This window comes from Phascolarctos cinereus, unplaced genomic scaffold (genome assembly GCF_003287225.1).
Source record: "Phascolarctos cinereus isolate Bilbo 61053 unplaced genomic scaffold, phaCin_HiC Scaffold_9;HRSCAF=440, whole genome shotgun sequence".
NCBI lineage: Eukaryota > Metazoa > Chordata > Mammalia > Diprotodontia > Phascolarctidae > Phascolarctos > Phascolarctos cinereus.
The window spans coordinates 2,491,549-2,508,421 of NW_027556402.1; the positions used below are offsets into that span (position 1 = coordinate 2,491,549).

Here is a 16,873-nt window from a genome sequence, read left to right on the forward strand (position 1 = left end):
AGGGGATGTTGATGGTGAGGAGGAATTTCCATATCAAATATCTTTGAAAAGGGTTTAATATCTAAGATATGTAGGAAAGTCACACAAATGTAAGACCAGGAGCCATCCCTCAATAAATGTGGTCAAAAGATATGAACAGTTTTCAAAAGAATACCTACACACTATTGACAACGTGAAAGAGTGCTCCAAATCACTAAGAGACATGCCAATTAAAATATCTCACAAAAGTTTCGTTGTTTTGAACAGGTCCAGTGATTCTGAAAAGCAATATGGCATCATGCTAAAAATGTAGCTAAAACATCCATACCCTTGGCCCTGGGGATCCCGCGGCTCAGCAGATAGCAGAAGGAGTTCCCGGGCAGAAAGGAACCATGTAAATATGCCAAAATATTTAGAGCAGCCTGGGGGTACCTGTGTGTGTGGTGGGGCCCCCAAGGCTTGGTAATGTGCCACAAGCTGGAGGGAGCTCAGCAGCCCCGAGTCCAATCCCTGATGATTTCACAGATGAGCTGCAGGGCGGCGAAGGGACTCACCCGCTCACACAGGAAACAGTAGTAATAACAATCATGATCACTAGCATTTATACGGTACTTCCAGGTTTACAAAGCGCTTTATATGTGACCCCATTTGAACCCTATGAAATAAGTGCTATCATTGTACCCATTTTACAGATGAGGAAACCGAGGCTGGGAGCAGTTTGGTAACTTGCTCCAGGTGACCCCACTAAGAAGCTGGCAAGGTAGATTTGAACCCAGGTCTTCCTGGCTCCCAATCTAACCCTCTCTCTGCTGCCCCACCCTCAGCAGAGCCCTGCTTTGTCCAGGTCTTTATACAAAGGCTTCACAGGGCGTGCCCTTCAATGCCCGAGGCTCCCCCGAGGCCCAGGAAACTCGGGCAGCCACCGACTTTATTTATTCATGCTCAACTCGCATGCCTGCTGGCTGTTACTCTGGCAATGCCCCATGTTTGGGCTGGGGCAACAATAACCGTGTTCCCATTGGTTCATTTTTCTCAGGTTTGCTCCTCACAAAAATAATGAGCTAGCCTCCAAGGCTGGCCTGAGCTGGGGGGGGGGGGGCACGGGTGGATGCCCTCCCTAAGCCCCGGCTAATGCTGGTGCCCAGACAGGGGCTGGTCAGGAAGGAAAGCACCTCCTGCCTCCAGCCGCCTTGCTCCTGGCCCTCCCTCAGCACCAGCTGAACATATTGGGGATGAAGCTGGCCAGAGGGCAGAGGCCCTGGGGGGGTCAGGGATCCCCACCTGGGAAATGGGGGCAAACCGTGGGTTCAGGAATATAGCATCCAGGAGAAAAAACACTGGGCTTGGAGTCACTCGGCTCTATATCCAAGTTCTGGGCTTTGTCGTTTACAAACTATGATGGTAGGCAATCGGCATCATTTCCCTACGCCTCAGTTTCCTCAACTGTAAAGTAAGAAAACCAGTAGAGGTATAAATGTGTGCCTGCATGTGGGATTTCCTTGTAGGAGAAGGCCCACCCCGAGAACCCTGGCTCTATCTACAGTCTCACATGTGGCCTGCTGCACTCACTGTCTGCCGGGCTGGGGAGATCCTGGGAGAGGCTGCCTCCAACACATTCTCCCGTTCCTTGCCCTCACAGGGGGGATCGGGCGGGCTACTTGTGCCATCAGCTCAGTGATGCATGGAGGGATGGACAGCCTTCTGCCAAGGTCCTTCTCTGCAGAGAATAGCCTTTAACAGCCCAGCAGACATAGAGGGAGAAAACAGGCCACTCGCTTAAGGGACAGTCTCCTTCGCCTTCCTCCACAAGCCACCCTGGTATTTTCTGAACAGAAGAACACATCCCTTCGGAGGTCACTGCAGCCCAATGAGGCGGGCATGGATTACAGGCCCTCTGGGGAGAAGCTGCCCCCTGGAGCAGAGCAGGGCCAAGCACGGGAGGTGAGGATTCTGCCCCTGGACCCAACGCTGAAGAGAGGGCCTCACCAAGCCTCCCTACACCTCCCTCCAATGTCACTCCTCCCCTTCATGGCAAAACCCTAGAAAAGACTGTCCAGAGCCTCTCCTGAAACCCCCCATGTTCTGGCTGAAACTGGCCTCTCCAAACACCTACGATCTGAGAAATCCAAGACTCTTCTTACTCCTCACGCCCCGCCACCCCATTCCCTCTCTGCAGCTTTTGATGTCCCTCTCTGCTCCTGAACACTGGCTTCTCTCTCCTGGTTCTCCTCTGGCTTCTCTGGCCCTCCTCCTCTGTCTCTGCCCTGGACCTTCCTCCAGATCATGACCCCTCACTGCATATTTGCCCATATGTGTACAAGGGGATAGAGGGCAAGGACAGTGGCATTTCTCTCTATCCCTAGCAGATTGCCCAAGTCTTAAAGGAGAAATAGGATTCTGACAGGCTGTGATGGGAGAAGGGTCGTCCCAGTGGACACCAGGGGCAATGGCTGGCCGGGGCATGGCCCTGACTGCAGACAAGAGTGAGGACTCAATCTGGGTAAGAGGTAAGAGTCAGAAGGGAACATGGCAGACTGTTTAGGGTCTTGGCCACCAGCCTGAGGAATCTGGGCCTGGGGGAGCAGTCAATGGGGGGCCAGGAAAGGAACCCAGCACTACACAAGCTTGCTTTGAGAGAATTCATCTGGCCCGAAGGGGACAGAGCAGAAACAGAGACTGTTGGGATAAGATCTCCAGCATCTGGGGGAGGCATGGAGCCCCCAACCCAAGTAGTGGCCATTGGAACAGAAAACTATTTACGTATTCAAGAATTGCTGTGCAAGGAGGGAGGCCTAGAGCGCAAGGGGGCTGTGGTGGGGTCCACACCCTCACAGGTTTGAGGGAGGCATTGGGGACCCCCTGCTGCTCTGCTCCCTAAGGGCCTTGGGCGAGTCCCCTCCCCCCAGAAGGAGGACGGCTGTCCTCCCAGGTCCCTCCCGGCTCAGCCAGATCCATCCCAGAGCCTCCTAGACAGAAGGCTGGTGGGCAGGTAGACTGACCCGGGGTCAGGCCACTTCAGGGTCAGAAGGAGCCTGCAGACAGGAAATCTGCCTAAGGCTTTCTCCACCAACCCGGATCCCTCCATTTCCAAACGAAGCAGGAGCCGCCTGAGCCCAGGCAGCAGAGAGATGCCCCGCTGCCTCTCCAGCTGGCCAGGGGCCCAGGGACCCTTCTTCCCTACTCATTCAGCTACACTTGAAGAACATGGGGGGCGGGGTACAGGAAACGGCCAGCCCTAAGGAAGCTCCCAGGAAGCCTCAGCGGGGCCAGGCCATAGTGCTGGGGGTCTCAGAGAAGGCTTCTTCCTCGCCTCTGGAAAAGGGAACTTCTTCACAGTCAGAGAAAGTCCTCTCTGCCACCACAGAGGGAGTCTCCTCCTAGCACTGCCATCATTTGAACCCAGGCCCGGTGACTCCCGCTACAGTGCTCCGTGTGTTGGCGCCCAGCTGCCCCGCCTCTGAACAGGGTTTGGGCCCAGACCAGCCCAAGGCAGAAGCTTCCAGGCCAGCAGATAATCTAAGGGACACTGAGGAGGAATCCCAGAGAAGGGCTTTCATCTCGTAATCAGTCTCTTACTGTCTCCTCTGAGCTATCCTGGACCCAGCTCCTTCGGCTGCAGGACGGCAAAGTCCGGAAAAACTGATCTTCACAGCTGCAGGCAGGTGAGCATGCCCCATCCAAACGTCTTTATGTACACTCAAGAAATCAGGGGCATTGCCAGGGACCGAGGAGGGAGGGCGCCGGTACTGCCAGAAGCCTGATGAAAGGAGGCTGTTACCACTGGGGGTCAAGGTCAGTCTCTGTGACCCCCTGATGTAAAAGGTCATCGAGCTTGGACGTGGGTACTCAAGGGGAGCCAGTCTTGCATTTTAAGCCAGGAGAGGCAAGTCTGCCTGCCAGCCACCCCTGGCTACAGGGAGAGACGAGGGCGGTCAGCTGGCTGCATGTTGGTGCCCAGGCTCAGACAAAACAAGACCCAAGGCTGGAGTGCTCAGGGGGAGTTGGGAGAAGCAGGCCCAGAGAAAAAGCCTGCTCCAGAAGTATAACAGTATAAGCCGGAAACGTCCCTGAGGTTGGAGCTCAGCCAGAGAAAAACAAAGTCGGCCCCAGGGAGCATCCGTACACAGGAGGAGAGGAAGGATTCTGGCGTGTGTGCACGGCTGGGGGGCAGGCTCCAGTCAGTCCTGTGACCATCACAGCGCTCGCCCAAACCACCCCAGTGAGAGACGCCTCTGATTTCCCAGATATTCCAGCCCTCTCCAGTATGGGCATGGGGTCCCTGGCTCTTAAGCAAGGAGCTCTGTTTGCAATCTGCAGCCTGCAAAACGCATTACTTCGGATGCCTCCTCCAGCACAGGCTTAAATGCAACACAGATGGAAAGCGGCAGAATTTGGCCATGCCAGAGCCTGCAGCCTTGAGAGACTGCCTCCCTCGGCCAGGGCCGCCGTGCCCAGGGGAGAAGAGGCATCTCACGCTCATCTGAGGGCAGGGAGGAATCCTCCAACCCTCCTCGGTCTGGGGCCAAGGAAAACAAGACTACCGATCCTGGTCTGCAGGCCTGAGGGGAGGCACGGTAGAGGAGGAGGGGCACGGGGCTAGGATGGGCGAGCAGGCAGGAGGCCCAGCCACGGAGGCAGAGGCAGCATCCCAGGCCCCCCTGCCTGGCCAAGGAGAGCCTCGAGCAGCCCTCTGAGGCCATGAATCAGTGAAGCCTCAGTCCCCTTGGTCCTCTGAACAGACACTGTCCCCCTCCCCGATCTGTCCCCAGCTCAGAGCCTTCCCAGTGAGCCACCCCACGAACCAAAGCTGGCAGGCGCAGAGGCACCAACCTTCATGGAAAATCAAGGCACTCTTCCTGAACCCCGACGGGAGCCGCAGATTCCGCAGCAAGCCCTTGGCCGTCAGACGCACATGCATGTTGGACAAGGAGAACCTGGGCAAGAGGAGCATGTCTTCTGGAAGATGTGGGCCAGCGGCGGCTCCCGGGGACCCTCCCCTGCCACCTGTGTGAGCCGGCTCTGGAGAAGGCCAAGCGGGCGAGGCCCCCGGGACGGCACCGGGCGATGCTTCCCACAGCTGCTTCCTCCCCCAGATGTTGCCCAAGCGTGACACTCGCTCTCCCCCTCCGAGCTCCTCTGGGCTGTTTGGCCCCCGACCGCTGGATTACATCACACTGTGAAGCCTGCTCCGTCGTGGGGCTCATTAGGGACGCTCTTGGGGAGGAGGAGGAAGAAGGGGGTGGTCACGCCAGCTGTGTGTATAAATACCAGCCAATAACAGGCCGGATCCTGTCACCAGGCTTCGGAGCAGCCCAAGAGAAAAGCACTTTTGCCCTCCAGGAGCCAGATACTTCCATCCTAGACACATGAAAGGACCATCCCCCTCCTCTGCTAGATAATTGATCAATTGGACCCCATTTGCCAGTCCCTAGGAACGACCACTGGACCATGGGTGATGACAGCCACACAGTAGGAAGACAGTTACAAGAGCCACACATTGACACATTCCACAAACAGCTGGGGGAAGCTTCCTCCGTCCCAGCATCTCAGGAGCTGGGGAGGGGCAAGAAATGGGCTTTCTGGGAGGACAGAGGGAAAGAAAGGATGTGGCGGCCTGAGGAATGGTCTGTGCTCCCTCAAGGTCTGGCCAAGCTTAAAATCACCCAAGACACACAGCATCTGTCCATGAGAATAAATAACCTTCCAAACATGGTTTGCCAGCAAAATCTATCAAATATTGGTGAAAGCCCCACGACATCCCAGGCCCTGAGGTTACGCAAGGGTCTCTGCCCATAAGGAATGTCAAGTCCCCGTCATCCAGGACCACTCAGGCTAAAATGAGGAAGAATGAAGGGAAGGGCAGGGAGCGAGGACTGAGATGGCCTTCACTTCCTGCCCAGGGTGCACCAAGTTCTCTCAAAATGTCCTCCTCATCGGCCCCCTCCTCCCATCTCTAGGCTGGGCCTGACCAGCCCCCACATGACTCATGGCCTGCGTGTTCTGATCCAACCTATCAGAGTGGGCAGCAGTCCTGGTGGGCAAACACGGCCAACAGCAGAGAGTGGTCAGAAGCAGGGTGCTAGAGCCAAAGGAGGTGCCCGGAACCACAGAGGCCGAGCCGCCCACTTTCCAGATGGCAGAAGAAGCGCAGTCAGGCACGGGCTGAGCCAGGGTCACCAAGGAGAGGTGCTAGGCTTTGGTCCCAGGGCCTCGGACACCCCCTCACAGAAGTCACAGAAGTCACCCTCACTGCACGCACTCCCAAATCTATGCAAGCCTTAATGAAAGGGGTCTTTGTGGCCACATGCAGACTGCTCACTGACGGCCAGGCAGCAGCAGCGGGCACAGACCATCAATGCTGGAGAGAAGGGGCTCCTCTGGAGGGAGCAGCCGCCTGCTCCAACATTCCCCATGTGCAGGAGAGGCAGAAAAAAGGCAAAGCATTTTTCAGGAGATCCCTGGGCTTTCCCAAACGCCATCTGCCACCTGGTGGAAGCAGCCAAGCACGGGGAAAGCAGCGTCAGAAAATGAGGGCAAGGAAAATGAGCCCACGCGGCCTCAAATCTGGGTCATCCGTGACCTCAGTCAGGACCCCAGGCAGAGCAGGGAGGGACTGCAGAGGCCAACAAGGCCACCCCCTGGTCTGACAGAGAGGGAAACTGAGGCCCAGGACAGGCAGGGGACTCGTCCAAGGTACAGGGCTGCCATTACATGCCAAATTCAGTGTCCCTTGGCCGGGCTGGAGCAGAGGACAGCTTTATTTTACTGACCAGTGAAAAACAGGTTGAAGAATCAACTAAACTGACTTGTGATTCATCAGTGAGGCTTTGGACTTGCTGGCCAATTCACAAGGGAATTACTTTCCTGTACAGGTACCAGCTCCCGAAATCTTACAAAGCCAGAAGTGCCTGAGCATTGCAAGGGCGAAGGTCTTAAACGAGTTACTCGGGTTCTGGCACCAGATTAGAGTTAGCCAAATCTCCAGAAAACGCCCTGATCCTTCCAAACAGAGCTGAGCCTGCCCACTCGACCATACCAAAAGGCAAGCCAGAGACGCCCCACTGCAAATCCAGAATGAATGTCCTCTTCCACCTGCGTGACTCTGATGAAGAAGGTGAATACCAGCCTTCTCCAGCAGAGCCATCCGGAAGGATGGAGGATTTGGAGTCAGCTAGGGGACTTTAGTTTAAAGGAGCATGCATCACAGACATGCACACAGAGACACAGACACACACACACACACACACACACACACACACAGACACGCAGAGACAGAGACACAGACACACAGAGACACACATACACACACACACATACAGAGACACATACACACACACACAGACACACATATACACAGAGACACACACACACAGACACACACACACACAGACACACACACACACACACACACACAGACACACACACACAGCCTGGTAAGGCATACTGAATATTGGGACTGGCGTCAGGAGGCTTGGATTTCCACCCTGTTCCGACGCTCACTAGCCATGTGACTTGGGCAAATCTCTCCCTTCTGAGGCTCAGTTTCCCCATCCTTCATATCAAATACCCTATGTTGCTATATAAACCTTGGGATGGGGCTGGCGTATACATGACACATTTCTCAGTTTACTCTCCATCATTTCCTTAAGCCTGGACAACAAGTAAAACCATTAATCAAGCCCTTATCTTCCGTGTTTGGCAGTGTCTGAGGTGTGAATGCTCACCCTGAACATTTAACAACCACCTCTCTCCCTCACACCTGGCTGAGCCGGCTCCAGCATTGCCTCGTGTCCCCCTTCAGTCTTCTTCAGCTCATCCTCTAAAAATCCCCCCTCCGGCCTTCTTCCTCATGCCTCCTCCTCCGCCTCCTTCTCTCTTCCCCCTCTCCCGTCCACCCTCTCCTCTTGAGCTTCTTACGTGGTGGGAAATGCCCCTGCCCTGATGCTGGCAGGGCTCTGAAGCCCTTTGGGGATGCTCTCGGCCCCAGGGGCCTCTGCACCAGGCGGTCACATGCAAGCTCCAGGGACCTCCCTGGTGGTCAGGACAGGCACCAAGGGCCTGGTGAGACCACTCTGGCCGTCTTGAGTGACGGAGAGTAAACTGTGAAGCGTATCATGGGTGTGCCAGCCCCACCCCGAGGTTTATACAGTCATGTAGGGTATGTGAAGGCCTTCCCTCCGGCCCCGCTGCGCATGCTCCGAAACGGCTCTGCCTCCCCCTCTGATGCCTCTCTAGGTAGCCGGCACCTCCGTTCTCCTTTAGGGCAAGAATGCCAATATTGACCCACTCAGTTCCTCCTTCCTCAGCAAGGCCATTAACCTGCTGGTCCCTGGATGAAGGGCTCGTGCCGCTGAGAACTACGGGGCCTCTTCTCACCCGCCCATCACTGCCAAGGCCAAAGTCTGAAGGGGAGGCCCGGGGCCAAGAGCCACTGAGAGTCCTTTGTGGCTGCAGAAGGTGAAATCCCATCCGTCCAGCTCTGTCCTTTGTTAATACAGATACACATGAATGTCAGAAGGACAGAGGTATCACCCTGAGACAATCCAGAGGGAGGCCAAGCCATGTGGAGAGGTAGAAGCTCCATTATAATCTGGTACCACACCCATGCTACCAAACAACCCTACCCCCACTCACACAAAGCCCCCATTTCAGCAGGGCCCTGCCCCCCCCACCTCCCGCTCTGTACCTCCCCCCTGCAGCAGACTGGGCCTGCTCTTTGGGCCAACGGCAGCTTGGGCTGAAACTAGTGATGTGGAGGACACTCAGAATGGGGAAAGGAAGGGGGAAGAGAAAGAGGAAGAAGAGGGGAGGAGGCAGGGCAGGGGGAGGAAGAGGGAGGGTGAGGAGGGGGAAGAGAGAGAGGAAGAAAAGGGGAGGAGGAAGAGGGGGAAGAGAAGGTGGGAGGAGGGGGAAAGGGGCTGAATGCAGGGCGCTGAAAAGCAAACTCGGAAGCATTCCAGAAACAACTCCTTAGTTGAGCCATCATGCTTAAATACTAATCCAAGTTAATTTGGTCTGTGGGGACCAAACTCTCTGAATACATTACTTTCAAAAATACCTACAACAGCCCCCAGAGAAGAGATGTCTCCTGAATCTTATAGACTCGGGAGAAACCTTGAAGAGGAGGCAGTGAGGTGCCAGGGACAGAGGGCTAGCTCAGGAGTCAGAAGACCCAAGTTCAAAGCCTACTGTACTTAGGTAATACCTGTGTTCACAGAGGAAATCCCATAGCTTCCCTGAGTATTGTTTTCCTCATCTGCAGAACTGGACTAACTGACCTCCGGGAGGTTCCTTCCACATCATAAGCTCCCACCCGAGGACCCTAGCCTAGGCCCAAAGGAGGAAAGTGAGGCCCAGAGGGAGGCTAGGTTCTGTGAAGTAAAAGCTGATCTAGAATGACCCAGTAGGATGTAAACAGAATGTAGTAAGAACAAGACTGAACCAGCCAGTTGGGACCAAAAGCTCCTACCTATGGGCAGTAGGTCTTTGGCCCTCACCCAGCTCACTCACTGAAGCAGACTCGGGCCACAGGCAGCGTCAGAGGCTGATCCCCTGGCAGCAGCAATCCCTGCAAGGCTGAGTGCTCTCTGGCACCTTGCGTCCTTCCCCTCACCAGCCTGCTGGAGGAGACATCCAGCCGGCCAGCCCGTTCCCGCCTTTCTGGGGCTCCGAGGGGCCGCACCTGGCTTCTGACACCACCCGTCTCCCAAACAGCATCTCTGGGAGGCAGGCCTCCCAGACGGTGCCAGCCTGCAGGGACGCCGGCTTTTCTTAGCCGGTGCCGGTCCCAGGCTCGGATGTCAGACACCCAAAATACCCACCCCTGCCGCACCCCAGGCTGTCTGTCTTCACCACACAGGGATGGATTCTGCTTAGCTAAAGGACAGCTTTGGGAAATTCAGCTCCAAAGGGGACAATCCAAAGGGAGGCCATTAGTGTTCTCTGGGCAGTAGGGAGGAGGGCCCATTGCAAGAAGAAAGGGGATCAAGGGAACACGGCCTGAGAGCATCCATCCATCCATCCCCTCATTAAGCCAGAGCCCCACTTTCCAGATGCCCCAAGCCCCGATTCCTTCATTAGATGAGGACCCCTTGTGACTGAGTTACAGAATGACCAATGAAAGGCATAAACGAGTGTGAGCAAGGCCCAGGCCTCCCTATGAATCAGTCACAGGCATGAGCTAAGAGTGAACAGGCCTTAATCAATCAGGGAGGAGCAACGTCTTCGAGCTGCCCGATGAAATTGGATGATGAAACTGATCAAGACTGGCTGAAAGAATTGCCACATCCCTAGGCCTAGATTCTAGCAGAAGGGAATTAGGCTTGCCTTGAGAAGACAGGCCTCTTGCCCCTGGAAAGGGCAGGGGGATGGAGGCAGTGAGGCCAGAAGGGTGCCACGTTCCCCTGCCACCTGACCAGAAAACAACAATACTGTGGGCAGAGGAAAACAGCTGGACCTTTGACTAGCACCAGTGGTCCCAGAGCAGCAGCGGCCGATGGCATGCCTCTTCTAGCAGCTAAGAGATATACCACAGACAAAGCAGGCACACCAAGGGAAGGGGGTTTCAGGACTGGATGAGGGTCTCAGCCCACAGACAACTACAAACACCCACCCCAAGGGAGCTCCATGAGAACTGCACAAGGGGAAGAAAAGGGTTTCTAGAAGCCAGGGGCTGCACTCTCTAAGCTGGAGCCCACTGTCCCCAGGGACCAGGGGAGAGCATTTTTCCACCTCCCTACCCACAATGGTGTGTATTTCTCTTCCTACGCCATCTCGGTAAATATCCCTTCCTAAAAGCTACTTATGTCTGGTTAGCAACCAGTGGGGAGCCCACTGGTGGGGGCTCGTGAGCAACAGTGTGAGGAAACCACTCCCAACCCATCAGAGTTACTCCAGAATCCTGGGAGAGAAGCAGCAAATGCCCCCTGGGGTTCCCACCTGGAAGTTCCCATAGGGGCCGGAAGAGTGATTTTACAGCTGTCACTGTGGTCTTTGCCTACTGAAGCAAGAGGGAACTTCTCCCTTCACAGAAACACTTATAAAGCCTCCCATGGTTTCCTTGAGAAGACAAAGAGGGAGAAGCGCTATGGGGAGGATGCTGCATCCCTGTCTGAGGGGACTGCGGGGCTGGCTGCTTTTCTTAGCTGGTTTTCTTTGTTGCGAGGAGAAGGCTCATTTTGGGGAGGCAGCCGGGGAGGAAGGGAGAGGGAGAAGGAATTTCTGAAAATGACTGATATTTAAAAGGGAATCAATCAAACTTTTGTAAGTGTTATTTTATTTCTGAAGTTTTCATTTAAATGTTTTTAAACGAGATCCTAAGAATCGTAGTTTCTTTGCGCTTCAAGGAAAGGCGACTGTCGGAGTCACAAAGATGCCCTGTCCTACATCTCTGGGCACTGAGGAGGGGCTCCCTCTTAGTAGTGGGCGCATGCGTACCCAGCCATCACACACAACAATCAACTCCCCAGCCACAGTTTCCAGGGCGTATCTCCTCCCCCCACCTTGCCCCACTGCTCCCCATTACATAATCTTATTCAATTCCACACTCCCCGACCATCTGCAAACCTTGCTACCTGCCTGGGGCTCCTCGTCCCCTTTCTCCTGGGCTCTCCCCGGGCCAGCTTTCTCCTTATCTTGGCCAGAACCAGACCTGGCACTTCCAACCACGTCCGGTCCCTGCTACCATTCACTGACCCTCCACCGCAGCCCCCAGCCCCACCTCTGTCATTGTGTTCTACTCTCCCATTAGAGCGTAAGCACACTTCCTTGTATTTCTCTCCCTAGAATTTGGCCCAGTGCATGGCTCATCATAGGCACTCCCTTCTCTTTCAGTCGTACAAAGATGCTAAACCTTAGCAGAAGGTCCTCTCTCCCGAGCCCCGCTAGTCAGTCATCTAGCTCACGGGCAGAGGCCTTTCAGGCCAGGCCACATGAGTAACCCAGGACGATCAGACGGAATCTCATTACTCTGCCTTCTGACAGGCTAAGAGCAGCTGAGACCGGCTGGCAGAAGGGAGCCCCTCCCCCCACTTCAACTCAGCACCACAGAGTAAACCGCCAGCACCTCAAGCCCCACAGCCTGTGCCCAGGGAGCTGGAGTCCTGCTGGGGAGAAGCAGGGATGCTCATGTGGGTGAGTAAACACAACGAGACTTTAGAATGGGGAGGCAATATAACAATATAGAAGGCGGCACCTGGATTATGCTTTGAAGGAAATGGGAGTCTAAGAGGTTAGGAGGGAGAGCCTGCCTGGCATGAGGCACAGCCTGGGCAAAGCACCAGAGATGGGAGATGGAAAGCATCACATGTGAAACAAAGAGCAAGCCGACCAGTCTGAGCCAAACATGGCAACTGGAGCTGGGAAACAGACAATCCGTCTGCAGAAAGAGATGGATTGTGAAGGGCTTCAAATGCTTAAATACCAGGAAGAAGAGCCCTGTTTTGTCCCAGAGGCAGACAGGGGCCATGGGGAGTGGCCTCCTGAGCCCTGGGCCCCATCCCTAGGGCTGATGGGAAGGTGAGGCCAATGACAGGCCAGAACAGCAAGCCCGGGAGGCCTTGGAAAGCCCTGTGGGCGGGCAAAGACCACAGCAAATCTGGATCCATTTCACCCTGGGATGGACTGCAGGAAGCACTGGTAGGCACTCTCCTCCCAAACAATCCCTGTAATTCCAAATACAAAAGTGGCCACTCACCTGTGCTAAGCACCGCAACCAGGCTGGGGGACACGCTTTTCCTTGACGCACCTGGAAAAACCAAGAAAAACAGGTTAGCCACGTCCCTGCAGACTTTGTATGACATGTAGCAGCCAAGCACAAGCAGGACGGGGGCTTTCCACGGACAGCTGGCGGGGCGAGCCTGAGGCTGGGGGGAGAGCATGACCAGGACAGAGGAGGGGGGCAGCTGGGCAGGGGCGGCACCGGCTCCCCCTCAGCCAAGGGGACAGCGGGGCTGAGGAAGAGGGCTGACCGCCCACTCAACGGCTGCAAATGTCCCCTCATCAGCTACCTGCCCGCCCAGCCCAGCCCCAGCGGGGGAACCCCGGAGCACCTGCTGCCGTCCTTCACCTCCAGCACAGACAAGACACTCCCTGTGTGTGCCCTGAGAGCTGGCAAGGTCAGACATCCCTTCCAAGCCACGTTCGCCGGTCAGCCAAGAAGAAGAGAGGCTTGGAGACACGTCTGGGACACCAGGAATCCGAAAAGACAGCCAGAGGCCTTGTGTCCAAACAGCGTCACCACCGTGCTGAAAATGGGCTCGTCAGGGCACAGACAGAGCATTGTGAGGGCCCTCAGGGATCGTCTGACATGCGCCGTGCACATGTGTGTGTGTGTGTGTGCATGGGTGTCCTGGACCCCTTGGGCCAGCGAAGCCTGTGGACACTCTTCTCAGACTAAGACTTTTAAAATGCGTACAATAACAATTCAAATGAGATGATATATGTAAAAGCTATTTTTATTATTAACTACATGCAGTAAGATTTGCAAAGCACTTAAAGTATGCTATTTCATTTGACCTTCACAACAACCCTGGGAGGCAGATGCTATTATCCCCATTTTACAGTTGAGGAAACTGAGGCTGACAGTTAAATGACTTGCCTAGGATCATCCAGTTAGTCTGAGGCTGAATTTGAACTCAGATCTTCCTGATGCCGACGCTCTTTTCACTGCACCACAGGCTGCCTCCCTCCTACTGGCAGTATCTACCTCACAGAGGCGTTTTGCAGACCCCAAAGCACTTAAGAAACAGGGGGCAGACACGCTGGATTCATAGAGAGTCCTTCATGGCCAGCACTTGGCCTTACTTGCTCTGAAGGCTGCCCTGGAGCCGCCAGCTCAGCAGCCTGGGAGCCTAGGGGCCCTGACTGGGGGAGGGGTGAGTCAGGATGGTCAGCACAGGGAGCCAGGGGTACCTGTGGGAGCCAGGCCCATCAGGGCCCACAGCCTCAGGGAGGCCAAGCATCTTCCTGCAGAGCGCCGATCCTCACCGGACCCTTGCAGTCCCACCACATTCACCCTGACCTACGCCGACGACTTCCTTCCAACTCCCAGTGGAAGAGACAAAAGCTGCTCCTCCTTCTTCTCCCCTCACACCCATCACCCCCGACCTGTGGGGTAGCCAGTTGAGACTCTAGCCTCGGGGCTGCCGGGAGTCCTATAGGGCTTGGCTGGGAGAAGACCACCATTCAAATCCTTGCTGCTGCTGCTTGCTACCTGTGTAACCTTGACTAAATGGCACTCTTGGACTCAGTTTCCCTGCCTGTAAAATGAGGATGGCATTCCCCTCCAGCTCTGAGGCCTAGGAGGCGATGAGGCCTTTCCCTTGGCCCTTCCCCAAAGACCTAGGGCCTGGCTTTTCCTCACACTGGCTGAGTGCCCTAGGACCCCCACACTATGAGATGCCCTGCTGATGGATGACCGGAGAGCAAGAACCCCAAGGGGCTTCAGGCATGAGGGGGGCTGCTTCATGCCACCCTCCAGCCCCCACTGCGGACCCTCTACCTTCAGGGAAAACTCTGCTTCAGAGGAGGTTGTTGTGGGGGCAGGAGCAGAGAAAGACGGGAGACTTCTCAAGAGGAAGAGAAGTCAAAAAAAGAGGACCTTCAGCCTCTCTGTCCCCCTTCCTTCCCTCACTTGTTCTCAGAGGGAGGAGGATGGGGGCAGACCTTAGCCGTGGCCCCCAGCGCTTAAAGTACCTGCCCAAGGGCAACAGCCAGCATGGGCCATGGGGAGATGGTGGCCATCTCCCGGCCTCAGCTCGGCTCTGTCCTCCATGCCTTCATGGCTCTAGTCTCCTCAACGTGAAAACGAGGGGAGATGCCACGTGATGTGGAGTAAAGGAAGCAGGCACCCACGTGCACACGTGGACACAAACACAATTGTACACATGTATGTCTGTACCTATGTACACACATACATGAACATCCATATGTGTGTAAAGTTACACCGTGGCCGCACAGCTTTCCAGGGTCCTTCCAGCTCCCCCAGCAGTGCAGTGTAATGAAGAGGACGTGGCTCAGGGAGGGGCCGGTGGGCAGTGGGGGTCCCAGCTTTCTGGTTAACCATCAGTACATGACCAGTGGAATGAACAACATTGTAACAGTCACAAGGGCTCCCTGCTGTAGGTTTCAATCAAACCTTTTATCTCCTTGTTCTAAGTATGGGGAGAGGGATAAAAAAATCAAAGTAATGTAAAAGGAAGAAGAAAGAAGAGAAATACTGGCATTTATCGGGGCGGCGGTGGACAGAACAAGAACCTTCCTGTGGTGCAGACAGAGGCATTTTCCCTGTCACCTCCCACCAGACACTCAACAAAAGGACTCCATCCCTGGAAGCCACGGCCGCCCAAGGGCATCCGCCTGCGCAGAGAAGCCAGCAGAAAGTAGGCCAAGCTCTGCAGCCGGAGGAATCCCGTACCTGGCGTCAAGAGCGCTGAGGGGAGTCGGAAGGCCCGGCTCCTGGTGCTGGGGTTACCCTGGGGGCCTGCCCCTCCTGTGTGGGATGAAGGGCTCGGGGGAGACCCGCTCCATGGCCTCCCAGCCTCCTAATGGGGCACACCAGCAGGGAGCCCAGCCCTGTACCCAGCTCAGCTCCTCCAGGCCAAGGCAGAAGGGGGGCTTCTGCAGGACAGCACCCGTGCCCCCCAGCCTCACGCCCACCCCAAGGCCTGGACACCGAGCCTCCCCCAGCTGGGGGACTGAGCAGACACCTCAGTAATGACAAATAAGAAGAGCAGACAGAGCCACAGCCCTTTCAGGGCCAGAAAGCCCTTCACAGGCCTCACCCTTTACAAGAGAGCCTCACTACAGCCAGAGAGGCAGGGGTTGGTATTACCCCCACTTTATAGGGGTTCATTGAGGCAGGCAAAGACTAAGGGCTGTCACACAGCCAGGGTCTGAAGCCAGATTTGAACCTGGGCCGACTCCAAGTCCAGAGCAAACCAGCAATCACCTCTGTCTACCCCTGCCCAGCAGAGATGCTCAGGAAGGCCCTGTGCTGGGTTCAAATCTAGCCCCTGCCACATCGTGACTCCATCTATGTGACCTCCAGGAGGATATCACCCCTTTCTGTGGGCCTCAGTTTCCTCATCTGTGAAATCAGAGAGACTTCTTGGTCTGGTCCCTTCCCGCTCTCCTAACCCTGGCAGCTGGGGCACCTTTCCTCCTCAGACTACCTGGGATTTACTCATCGGCATTCACAGGATCAAAGACGTAAAGCTGGAGGGGACCTGACCGGTCAAGGAGTCCAGCCTCCTCCTTGTACAGATGAGGAAACTGAGGTAGGCAGCTGGTGACGTCTTGATTCCAAGTCCTACACCCTACCCACAGCACCACCTAGCGGCCACAAGCAATACCATCTGCAGAGCCCGACAAGAGAAGCCCCCTGGTCCCAAAACACATGGTCTGAGCAGTGCCTCGCGTCCATCTATTTATCTGTCCGTTGCCTGCTACACAAAGTACGTAGTCTAGAACGAAGGCAGGACCACTAGAAGGGAGGGTTGTCTGGTGAGCCCTTTACTGAAAGGGCTCAGGCCTAGACCTGCTCTGGGTTTTATGCCAGCTTAAATAAAACTGGTCCCATAGCTGACATCCCACTACTGCCCTGGATGCTTGTAGAGGATTGGGAGGCAGGGCAAGCTTTTTGAAAGACAGGAAGTAAATTCAGTGCCCATCTCTGGCACACAGTAGGCACTCAATGATTGCTTCAGCCAGTAAATGCAGTGCCGTACCAAGTAGGTCTTGGTGAATGGACCGGGTCCAAGGGAAATCCCAGACAAGAACACAGCCCATGGAGGTTATTACTTAGAGAGAAGCTTCCACGGTCAGTGAACCTTGTTTATTGTATTGGGGGCCAGCTCCCAGCCGACACGGGGAATGGAACATGCCTTTGATCGAT

General features: G+C 55.4%; 1 protein-coding gene across 5 annotated transcripts in view; it reads right to left on the minus strand.

Moving 5' to 3' along the window:
• Positions 1–16,873, minus strand: part of MTUS1 (microtubule associated scaffold protein 1) — a 118,804-nt gene that overhangs the window by 36,624 nt on the left and 65,307 nt on the right. For 4 of the 5 annotated variants that reach the window (XM_020976769.2, XM_020976770.2, XM_020976774.2 and 1 more), the window contains one exon: positions 12,674–12,724. In XM_020976769.2, coding sequence (XP_020832428.1) covers positions 12,674–12,724 — 51 coding nt within the window. Of the gene's footprint in view, positions 1–4,809; positions 5,181–12,673; positions 12,725–16,873 lie in introns of those variants that run through there. The other variant, XM_020976773.2, reaches the window with a different exon arrangement.